This window comes from Asparagus officinalis, chromosome 4 (assembly GCF_001876935.1).
Source record: "Asparagus officinalis chromosome 4, Aspof.V1, whole genome shotgun sequence".
Taxonomy (NCBI): domain Eukaryota; kingdom Viridiplantae; phylum Streptophyta; class Magnoliopsida; order Asparagales; family Asparagaceae; genus Asparagus; species Asparagus officinalis.
In genome coordinates, this window is record NC_033797.1 from 7,205,898 (window position 1) to 7,218,296 (window position 12,399).

Below are 12,399 nucleotides of genomic sequence, written 5' to 3' on the forward strand. Positions count from 1 at the left end.
ATTGCTTTTGGACACAAATTAAGGGACCATACAAGTTACAACTGAGCTGGACCAAAATTTTCTATATTTACTATACTTTCTCTTATCCCAATACAGTCAAATGAAAAAAAGGCAATAAAAGATGTTTTTGAAAAGAGAAAATTGCTTGGGGGAACCAAATAAAATTCGGCTATGCATCCCCACCCCAGCCCAAGAATCATTACTGGAAAACCCTTATACAGAAAAAAAATGCAACAAAGCCCCCAAATAGTATTCAGACCCATAACCCAAAAAAATCCCCAAATTACCCTTGGCAATTTAAAACTGAAAAAGTCACATCCCCACCGTCATTTTCTGAGCAGCACTGTTACCGAAACCCCCAAACCTCCGTCAAAGAGTTTGAAACTCTCCCCCTTCCGGAACCCTCTTCCTCCGCCGCCGACGACAACGCTTCAGCCGTCTCGTTCGTCGACTTCGTGTTCGTCTTCGTCGTCACAATCGAAGACCGCTGCATCCTCGACTTCTTCGACTTCGTGCTCGTCGCCTTCTTCTTTGGCGAACCCTTTAGATCGTCATCCTCGACTCCGCCAGAATCTCTCATCCTCACCGAACCCCACAGTGACGCTGCTAAAAATACAGATGTCGAATTCATCATCTGAATCAGCTACAATAAAGCCTGAGATGTAAGTATCTACCCAATTGTTCACATCTGTTCATTTAATTTGTTTGGCATTGTGAATTTATACGCATTAGAACCCTAAGTTAGTTTTGGCATTGTCAATTCATCATCTCAGACAGTTGATTTAGTATCTGTTGTGTTGTCTTTTACAGTAAACATGATATAAGAATTTGTTGCAATATCCGTGGATATTGTCAATTTATGGATGGCATTGTCCCACAAATGAGGTCTGAACATTGGAGGGCTTATGGATCCTCCAATTTCAAGAACTATGTTAGTTTTGGTATGATTCCATCCGACAAGGCCACCATCATGCTGCTGCTGGATAATGTGGATTTAGCCACGGGGAAGTTTTTCTTCAATGATAGCCAAACCGGGACTAAACAAGCGTACACGTTTGATCTAAATTGGGTGCGCAAACATACTCGGTTTAATGATGAAGGGGAGAAACCCGAAGGCAATCGCGACATGGATAATAGGATATGGACCACATACTTTAGCAACAAGCAACAATCACAATACAAGAGTGGCCGAGGCTACCTTGAGGCCCTATTGGAGAAATTGGTTCGGTCCAAAAAGAAATCCGATGTTTCGGATTTTGTTATGCTTCAAATCCTCTATCAATTGACAATGATATGGACCCCGACCGCGAGAATGAATGCACCGCGGCATATGTTCAAATATGTGGCTCGAGTAGATGCGGTTGATCATTTCCCATGGGCGACAATCATCTATAAGGAATTGTGGGACTCCTTCAAGGCTGTGAAGAAAGCGACGAAGGGGCTGATATATCTTAGCGGCTGCGCTCCCTTGCTATCAGTGAGTTAACTGTGATATTTGAGATTTATATGTTACATTTGCACCTTATCTGTGATCATGACCCTTTATATGTGATATTTGAGATTTATATGTTACATTTGCACCTTATCTGTGATCATTACCCTTTATATGTGATATTTGAGATTTATATGTGACATTTGCACCTTATCTGTGATCATTACCCTTTATATGTGATATTTGAGATTTATATGTGACATTTGTATCTAATTGGTATTGTTTAAGTCCACTGTTTATTTGTAGTTTGTATCTGATATTATCTTGTTACACGTGATTATTTCCATTTACATGTGATATATAACACTAATAAATATGACATGTGATATTTATAGTTAATATGTGTTTATGTGATAAGTGTCTTCTACATGTGATATTTTCTAGTTATATGTGTTCACTGTGACCCATGTGTGATATTTGCCCTGATATGTGATGTTTGTAGTTAATGTGTGATATTATCTGCTGGTATGTGATTATTGCCATTTACATGTGACATTTATATCTAATATGTGATACTTCATTGTTTGAATGTGGCTTTTTTGTAGCTATGGTATTATGAGATATCAAACATTAAGGAGTCGGCGAAAGTAGATGAATCGAAGTCACCAATGACCAATTGGACATTGGAGGGTAAGAAGGTGGGTTCACTGCGGACAACAACAATAACGAAGAAATCCGAAGCCGCAATCAACATCTTACCCGAGCATGACCTGCCGCGGTATGTACATGAGGAGATCAAGCAGAAGTCTACAAAGAGGAAGGCTGAAATGGAGGAGGAAGCTACGGGTGAAAAAGCTTTGAGGAAGAAAAGAGTGGAAAAAGGGGTAAAGTTGATGACTTTATGTGCGATCTTTGTATTTGTGACATTTACTCACTATCAGTTTATTGTTAATGTAGGATGACGCTTATAAAAAGTTGGTGATGCTAAATGAAGCCTATGAGCAAGAACTTGTTGCTCGTGGCGTTGATACGATGGCCATTAAGGCCGAAATTGAGAAAAGATTTGAGGAAGAGAAACAAATCATGCCCAAAAAAGAAGAGGTTATAATTTATTTCCTATTTCAAACGAGGAAAAAATATGTTGAGAAAAGTTTGCTGAACAAAATTAGTTACATTCTTAACATTTATGCAGCCTCAAATAGAGAGACAAGATGAGGCGGAGAAAGAAGAAGGGAAGGAAGAGAAAGCAGAGGGAGAAGGTGATCAAGGCCAAGAAGTGGGCATTGAACTTGAGCAGGTAACTCTCCTATGATAGATTTGGTTGTCTGTGACATGTACACACTGTTTGTGATAGCTCCTTGTTATTTGTGACGTAAACAGTTTATCTGTGACTTTTGTTTATTATTTGTGATGCATGATTTCCTCATGTGATATATATTCATGTCATGTTACTATTATATATATTCATTTATTATTTGTGATGCATGATTTCCTCATGTGATATATATTCATGTCATGTTACTATTATATATATTCATTAACTGTGATCTTTATATAGTCTGAAGCGCGGAAAGTTGTTGAGGAAGTTCCTAAGAAGAAGAGGGGAAGGAAGAGGAGGGAGGAAGGTGAGTCTACTTTGGGAGAATTTGTTCAGGGGCTCCGTGCAAGGAGCCGAAGAACAACGAAGAAGCCCAAGTCCCTAGAATCTCCATATTGCACAGAAATGCCTAAGAAAAAGATGAAAGGGAAAAAAGTGTCATTTTGGTGAAAGATGATGATGACAAGGGGGAGACAATAGAGGAGAAGAAGCCACGTGAAATGGCACACCCACCTATGAGAACATCTGTGCCTCAGCTATGGAGAAGGGAAAAAACTGAAGATGAAAAAAATTTATTGTCAATGTTGAATATGGGCATTCCTTCTGCCCAAGACTTTGACATCAGGCTACCGGGAACAGTTGACGAAGGATTTTATCATAACTTCACTGTTCGTGATGTACCTGATGCGTCGGAAGATGAAAACAAGTGGCTTCAACATTTTCTAACGTTACAAGTTGACAAGTAAGTATTAAATATTATTCTGTGATATATATAAGTGGTCTGTGATAGTTACATGTCGTTTGTGACATAAGCACGTAAATTGTGATCATTACAGTTTTTATGTGACATTTAGTGTTCTACTGTGACAGTTTATTAATCGGTTGGATATGTCGCTTATACATTCTTGTATGTGATATATTTTTGTAGGAGGATTGTTTTAGAGGTTGAGCACCAAACTATGAACAGATACGATATTCTTCATCTTCTACGCGGTGGAAGATTGAAGGATGAGGTTAGTTTTTGTTTAAGTTTCGTTGTTAGTCAAGTTTTTGATATTTACATGATTTATTATGTTTGCAATTATTAGACGGTTGAAGCCCTTGTTGCAAGACTTCGGAACTGGCTCAAGCTCCCCGAAAATGCCGCTCGGGATCGCAAATTTGCTATTGTCACATCCTATTTTAGTGTGAGTAATGTGGATCATTTTTTGCAGTTATATGTTATTTAACTTTCTCCCGCTTTATCTCTTTTCTTTTTCCGGTAGATTTGGTTGCTAACTGCTTCAAAGTTGGATGAGCGAAAGATCCATAAAAACTATATAAAGAAGCATATCGACGAAGGGAAGGATGTGTTGATAATCCCGATATGTCATGCTGATCATTGGCATGTCCTTGAGGTCAATCTGGGGCAAAAAAATGCAGGCATTACAGCTTCGCTGGCCACGAGGCATGGGCTAGGGACGTGTTGGCCATCCAACTATTTTTAGATAGGATGGTGAGTGGATTTGACCAGAGTTCGACATTTAGAGCATTTGATTATGAAGCGGTTCCCTGTCCTACGCAAAAAGGATCGTAAGTTTCTTACACTTAAACAGTTATTAATGCATGTGATACTTGAATGGGTGATATTTTCACATCCATATGTGACATTTTGGGGCTATTATGTGACTTTTGGTTATTCTGTGTGACTATTGGGGCCCATATGTGACTTTTGAGTCTTGTATGTGACTCTTGGGGCTGCTATGTGACATTTTGGGGCTGTTATGTGAGTTTTGGTTATTCTGTGTGACTTTTTGGGCCCATATGTGACATTTCAGTATTCTGTGTGACTTTTGGGGCTGCTATGTGACATTTTGGGGCTGTTATGTGACTTTTGGTTATTCTGTGTGACTTTTGGGGCCCATATGTGACATTTAAGTATTCTGTGTGACTTTTGGGTCTGTTATGTGATAGTTTTACATTCTCTGTTTTATATTCTTGTTATGTTATATTATATTTCTAGTATTAAGTGTTATGTTATATTTCTACAGGTATGATTGTGACATACATGCATATTATTTTATCATGTCGATCCTCGAGGAAAGGGAGATAATGCAAGTTGAGGCCTTGCGCATGGAGTCACATATGCTACGAGCAGGACTTGCTGCTCAACTCATATGTGAAGGGCGTGAAGGGAAAAAACTGCGGCTGAAATTAGACAGTGATGATCCAGAATATTTTTTGTACTTTGGGGGTAGTGATGTACCTATGATTGAGTGGAAGTATTAGACTCTACATTAACTGTGTCATTTGTTTAAACGTGGTGATGTACAAGCTAACCAGTTTACTAGCTGTGTGTGACATTTGTTGGATTGCTGTTGACGACTTTTGGGGCTGTTACGCGATGTTTTAGTATGCCGTGTGACTTTTGAGTCTTGTATGTGTGACGTTTTAGTGTTCTGTGTGACTTTACTAGCTTGTATGTGACATTTTGTTATTTTGTGTGACATTTGAGGCCATTATGTGACATTTTAGTATTCGCTGTGACTTTTGAGTCTTGTGTGTGACGTTTTAGTGTACTGTATGCTTTTTGCTTCTTGTATGTGACATTTTGGTAGGTATGATTGACTTTTTGTATGTTGTGGTATGTTACATTTGTACAGGTCTGTAAATATTCTCCTTATCAGTTACTAGCTGTTTGTAAATTCTCACATGTAACAGCTAATAGTCACATGTGACGTTTTAGTGTTCTGTGTGACTTTTGAGTCTTGTATGTGACACTTTGTTATTTTGTGTGACATTTGGGGCCATCATGTGACGTTTTTGTATGTTCTGTGACTTTTGAGTCTTGTGTGTGATGTTTTAGTGTTCTGTTTGACTTTTGAGTCTTGTATGTGACCTTTTGTTATTTTGTGTGACATTTGAGGCCGTTATGTGACGTTTTAGTATGCTCTGTGTTGTATGTGACACTTTTTTATTTTGTGTGACATTTGAGGCGGTTATGTGACGTTTTAGTATGCTGTGTGACTTATTAGACTTGTATGTGACGTTTTGGTAGGTATGATTGACTTTTTGTATGTTCTTGTATGTTACAATAGTCACATGTGATATGCAAACAGGTAATACGTCACATTTTTTGTGGCAACAGTAACACGAAGCGGTAATTTGTCACATACAAGAAACAAATGTCACAACAAAATGGCAAAAGTCACATGTAACAGACAATAGTCACAAAAGCGTTTGCATTCTGCCTGGAAACGTTAATCTTCGATAGGTTCAGTGCACGTGGCTCGGTTATGTCCTTCAACGCGACATCTTGAGCATCTAATTGCACGTCTACTCTCAGATCTGTTGTTGATACGCCTATTCTTGTTCCTTCCACGTCTCTTTGTCGTCTTTGGGGGAAGAATGCTAATTGTTTCATCTGTGACATCTGGCTTATCGTAATTTGGAACAGGAAAGAGGATTGGTTCGTAACTTCTCCTGAAAGCTTCAGTCGTCATGAACCAATCGCAGAACTGGTACACATCTCTATGCATGAAGTTAATAGCAGCACACGCATGTTTACATGGTATTCGCAATATATCCCATGCACGACACGTGCATGTTTTGTGTTCCAAATAAACTTGTACTGATTTTTATGATGATACCTCGAAGGTTTCAGCTGTAGAATGCGATTGTAGGGTGAAAATTTGATTCTTCCGAAGAAAGGAGTTTCGTTTGTATTTATAAGAAAGCTTATTACAAACTAACAAATCAAATGTTTACAACAGAAGCAGAGGGAAGGCCCTCTTTGTTTTGTGTGGGGACTTTAGGTGGCTATAGGACGCTTCGCTCGATGCTTGGGTCGAGTCTGCTTCCCTTGGACCGTTTGAATGAGGTTGCTGGAGAGCTTCAGTTCGCAGTAGAAGCTCGGGGCAATGGAGTTCGGGTCTGCTTGGTTCGTCGGCGATCGGAGCCCGGAACTAGGCAGCAGTGCTGTAATGCAAGGATTTGCTAACAGCTTGGTCTCAACTCTTTTTTCTCCAAGTTTTGCGACCTCTCTTCCATCGTGCTGGAAGGGGTTTTTAAATGAAAGAAGGACAGCTTGACTTCTCCTTGAATTGTGGGATGTGACCACATCCTCTTCAGAGACGTCTCGCCGTTCCTCGATACCATGAACGGTCATTCCAGGGATTGTGCTCTATGTCCTGTCACCTACGATGGGAAGGCCCATTCTTGTATGTGAGGCAACAAACGACTGCTATCCGGGTGGATTTGACCAGCATTAATGACCCGCATTTATGAGTTCGCAGATCGATGAAGTGTCTGTCCGATCACTTGTACTGTGCGTGACCGCCCGGCGTGCTTTGAGCACGATGCTTTCTCCTTTCCGGCCAGGAGAGGCGGTGAAGTAGGTACACAGTACTCGAGTGGGTCTAGCCAGCTTGCCGAGTGCCGGCGGATCCAGCTCTTGGCTCAGACATCCGAGGTGAGTCGCATTTATGAATGCTCAGGTTGACTCGACACCTGTCCAGTCCCTTCGCGCTGTGCGCACTGCGAGCGGCCGTTTGACGGTCCTGGGGTACTGTGCTCTCTCTCCCTTCGGGTCGAGAGAGATGGGAAGGTCCATCTCAGCACGTGGGGTAGTGGATACCCAGCTGTACTGACGGTTTTGGGGCTTGCTGGCGGATTCGACTCCGAACTCGGGCAGGCGAGTTGAGCGAAGAGCGAATTTCCGCCATCCTGATCGACCCTGACTCATGCTGGCGAGTCGACCGTTAGGCGAACCTGGACTTGAGTACAGTCGACGTCTACGCGGTTTAGGTCCGTGCCAGAGAACTGGGCGTGCGAACTCTTCTCGTAGACAAATTTCCTGTAGACCCATAGAGGTATTTTTTACCGTCTACAAGACCCCCTTCAAAGTTTTCAGACCTAAACTGGCTTGCGTGTGGTCTGGAATACTTTGAATGAAGAAATTGTTGGCGAAGCAAGTGCCTTCGATTTCTCTTAGGATTTTTAGCAAATCCTCAGCTATCAACGGGTTTGATGTGCCTTTACCGATTACCGTTTGAATCGGGCTAGCCATACTATTCTCCTCAGTATGATGAGTTGTCGAACAGTTTCTCTTAGGCTTAATGCTAAGATTTCTGCTCTAACCCTTAGCCATCTGGGGCGTGGGTTTCAACCGTTTAAGCAAGGTCATTCTTTTGGCTTTGTTCGTAATTTTACCTTTGAGGGCGAATGCATCGCCAAGGCGAAATTAGTTTTTGAGAGCCAATTTTCGCGCGACTCGTGGGGTTATGCCCAGTATTTGCAGGCGAAACCCTTCCTTTTGTAGGCGGAACCGGATCTGACGGGAGATGAGCCACGTGTCTGCTGATAGAGCCTCGTGCTTCCCAGCTAAGACATTGGATCGTGGCGATCGTGACTTGACAGCACGATCTTCATGCGTTTCGCCCTGCGACGTATCGTGGCCGTGGTTCTCGGACTCAACCGTCGGATTCAAACGCTAATCTCGGTCCCTTCGATGCACTGAGGGTGATCTGGGCCGTCGAATTTGATCGTGGCCCCGTTTCCTGTCCGTTAGGGTTTTCGCCTTTCGAGGGCAGTCGTGGCCACGTGGACAACTCCGCCCTTCTAAATCAGCCGTTTTCCTCCATTGGGAGTTACCGTGCTTTCAAATCTTGAAAGGGAACATCCAAGGAAAGAATTCCCGCTTCCTCTCGCAATGGCTCCGAAATCCAAGAGGTGTAAAGTGAGGGGTGCAGGCCCCGGACGTTACTCCGACCGTCTCTCTGCCGGCATGCCTGCTGGTGCTCTGGAGTCGTGCCCAGGTACGTTGATGGATTCGTTGGGCGATCCCTTGCAGGCCTTAGGCGTCGGATTTAGGGAGATGAGTGTTGCTTATTTCCCCGATTTGGGGCAAAGTTTGCCCTATTTTGCCTTTAGAGGATGAGTACTGTCCCCGCGGGCGAATTCTCCAGTGGGGAGGAGACGAACCCCTTTTTCGTAAGGCGAGTTCGGCCCTTCCCATTAGAGGGGAGTGTAGTCCGTAGGGACAGACCTCGTTCGAAGTGGGTTCCCCCTTTCGATAGGCGATTTCGCCTTCCTATGTTCGATGGGCGATTTCACCTCTACAGCGGATTTTGTCTCAATTGACTTTCTATTTCTTGTTGCAGCGACCTTCCGGCGAGTTTCGCTTGGAAACGCAACCCAACGGCTGGCGAGTTTATGCTGTGTGCGAGACCCGTATGATGGTGGGCTTGTGTTGAAAACCCGACCCGATTCGCCTGGCGAGTTTGAATTGTAGGCGAAAACTCGAACAGCTAGCGAGTTGATCCAATAGTCGGGGATCCGACTGCGGGCGAAACTTGTGCCACGTGTCGGTCGGCGGGCCCAAGTGCTTGCCAGCCAAGACTCTGCAGGCGCATTAATGCCCATTTATGGTGAAGCGACCGGTCGCTTCGCCTCTCGTGCCCCAATCCGATCTGTCGGTTTGGGGTTTCGAGAGTAGCCTTAAAGGCGCTGAGTTCGGAGCGTCGCAGGGCGTTCTGACCGTTTGATCGCTCGGGGTGCCGAATCTCAGCCGTTGGGCTTTTTATAATATATATCCATACTCATCTCTCTCCAGCAGAATCCTTACTGCTTCAAGAGAAATCCGCCAGAAAGAGCTTTCCACAAGAACTTCTCTCTCTATGGCTTCTTCTTCTGATCATAGTGACGCTGAGGGAGTCGGCTCCTCTGCCACCGTCGTCGACGTGGGCGCTCCGGCCGCCGTCCCTGTGGTCCCGGACCCCGTGGCTCACCCTGCCTTCGTGCCGCTCCAGCACCTAGTGGATATGGTGCACGGGACCGCTCTCTCGGTCAGCGTAGGCGACGGCCCCTACCATCACGCGCTTCCTTTTGTGGAAGCGGCCTTGGAGGCGGTCCGTCGTGCTGGCGACGCCTCGCTCACACGGCGATGTGAGCGAGAGCTTGAGCGGGTGGCGGGGTGGACGTACCGCCTCGAGGAGTTGTTTTATGAGGACTCCTCCGACACGCCCCCGCCCCCTTCTCTGTGCTTTCTGCTCGAGCGTGAAGAACGAGCGAAGCGGATTCAGGCGAAAGAAGCGGAGCTCCGACGTCTGCAGCAGCGGCAACAAGCGGTGCTGGACCGGATGGACGCCTACCTAGACCGGGCTTTCTTCGAGGATGCCGGTTCCCTCCGCGGCGAGGTGAAGCTGGTGGAGCGTGGGCACGAGGCGAGGAGGCTTGGCGAGGTCGCCGCGCGAGTGGACCAGGAGCTCCAACTCCTTCGTCGGGAGGAAGAAGCCAGCCAGGCGAATTTGGCCAAGCAACAGCAGAAGAAGAAGGAGGAGGCGAGGACCCGACGTGCGGCAGAGCGTGCGAAGCTCAAAGCCAAGATCGGCTCGTTCAGCGTGCTGAAGTTCCTGTAGTCCTCAAGCCGTCTGGATTCTCCTTTCTTTTTGTCTGTTTTGTTAGCTTAGTTGGTGCCTCGGGCATCATAGTCAAACTGCAAACTCATGTAAACTATGGCCCGTAGTGGTCCTTTTGCTTATTTTGTTCACCTTTGCTTTACGCATACAGTTTTCTCTCTTTGACTGTGCCGTTGGGCATTTGAATTGAACTTGACGATCCACTGATTGTCCTGTTTAGGACTTAGTCATATTAAGCTCTTGTTTTGCCTTCTGTTGCTCACAGCGTGGGATCGGATTAACTCCGATCTTCGCGTTGTAGCTCCAACGGGATCGAGAGAGTAACCCTTGGATCGCAATAAAGAACAAACATTTGCCTTTACGGCCAACTGAAGAACTTGACTTCGACTCGCCTTTCGGCGAGTTGTTGTCTGGGGAACCGTCTTCGACGATTGTCGTCATGTGGGAATGAGACAATTGATTGTGGTAAAAGTCATCGTCTGGTAGACTCTACCCATCAGTTATCCTAAAGCAATGTTAGGACATCCGGAACAGGTCAGATAGCTCAGGGACGTAGGAGTGTGACTATTGACAGGAGTAATGGCACGTCGCATGGTAGGCCATTGCTCAGGCTATGCTATTCGTAAAGAATACGGTGCCAATCATCAGAGGTGATCATTAACTTGATGAGGTTTTGTCGCGATCGGAGCGACCGTGGGGGCCTACCATTCCTCAGAATAGGAATGGTAAGCGGATTTTGTCAGAGGTTTAATGTTAACGTGACAGAGAATGTCGTGATTGGAACGACTTTGAGGACCCACCATCCTTTAGAAGAGGATTGGTAAGTTGATTTTGTCAGAGGTTTGATGTTAACCTGACAGAGGATGTCGTGATTGGAACGACTTTGAGGACCCACCATCCTTTAGAAGAGGATTGGTAAGTTGATTTTGTCAGAGGTTTAATGTTAACATGACAGAGGATGTCGTGATTGGAACGACTTTGAGGACCCCCCATCCTATTAGAGAAGATAGGCGAATTGAATGTATATGTCGTGATATGAACGACTCTAGTGGATCCGCCTTCTCATTAGGGGAGACAGGAGAATTGAATGTATATGTCGTGATATGAACGACTCTAGTGGATCCGCCTTCTCATTAGAGGAGATAGGCGAATTGAATGTATATGTCGTGATATGAACGACTCTAGTGGATCCGCCTTCTCATTAGGGGAGACAGGCGAATTGAATGTATATGTCGTGATATGAACGACTCTAGTGGATCCGCCTTCTCATTAGGGGAGACAGGAGAATTGAATGTATATGTCGTGATATGAACGACTCTAGTGGATCCGCCTTCTCATTAGGGGAGACATGCGAATTGAATGTATATGTCGTGATATGAACGACTCTAGTGGATCCGCCTTCTCATTAGGGGAGACAGGCGAATTGAATCCCACAAGAGGCTTTCGCCAGAGTCTAGTGGATCCACCTTCTCATTAGGGGAGACAGGCGAATTGAATGTATATGTCGTGATATGAACGACTCTAGTGGATCCGCCTTCTCATTAGAGGAGATAGGCGAATTGAATCCATTTAGAGAAATAATCAGTAATGGCGAGGATGAAGCGATGACCTTTCGCCGATGGTGGAGAAATTGGTCCAACTATGTCCATCCCCCATGCCTCGAAGGGCCAAGATGCCCTCGTCGGATGTAGATCCTCAGGAGGCTGGTGTATGTAGTTGGCGTGGATCTGGCATTCGTAACATCGCTTAGCATAAGCGACTGCATCAGTAACCATCCCAGGCCAGAAGTAGCCCATCCTTCGTAAGCGATCCCAAAGCTTGGGTCCGGGCTGATGAGCTCCGCACACGCCGTCATGTGCTTCGCGTACGGCTTCTTGCGCCTCTGCTTTTGAAAGACAGCGAAGTAGCAGGCCGCCGTATGACCTGCGATACAATGTTTTAGTGGCTGAATCGTAGTAGAACCGTGAGGCACGTCGTCGGACCGACTCTCGTTCCTTCGGATCCTCAGGCAACATGCCGTATAGGACATAATCGATGATCGGGAGACGCCAATCTTCCTGATCTGGCTGACCCGAGGCCTGATGAGTGGCGTTTGCCTCTGGGACGTCTGTGGGTCGAAAGAGCTTTCGGCTGGCGACAACGACCCGTTGGGTTGTTCCAGGAGGCTGGGCTAAGTTAGCTGCCAAGGATGCGAGAGCATCCGCATGGGTGTTCTTTGAACGGAGCACGTGCTCAATACGGAAGCTCTCGAA

The 12,399-nt window shown here is 45.2% G+C and overlaps 1 protein-coding gene across 3 annotated transcripts; it reads left to right on the top strand.

Moving 5' to 3' along the window:
• On the top strand, window positions 2,131–4,438 carry LOC109839715 (DNA ligase 1-like). 3 transcript variants are annotated; one of them, XM_020408226.1, is made up of 7 exons: window positions 2,131–2,316; window positions 2,390–2,533; window positions 2,625–2,729; window positions 2,991–3,492; window positions 3,679–3,763; window positions 3,839–3,937; window positions 4,016–4,438. In XM_020408226.1, the coding sequence occupies exons 4-7, from the start codon at window positions 3,251–3,253 to the stop codon at window positions 4,235–4,237; spliced, it is 648 nt and encodes a 215-aa protein (XP_020263815.1). In that variant the 5' UTR covers window positions 2,131–2,316; window positions 2,390–2,533; window positions 2,625–2,729; window positions 2,991–3,250; the 3' UTR covers window positions 4,238–4,438. The 3 variants fall into 2 exon arrangements, with proteins under 3 accessions (XP_020263815.1, XP_020263817.1, XP_020263816.1); XM_020408227.1 differs by lacking the exon at window positions 2,131–2,316 and having other exon boundaries at window positions 2,324–2,533.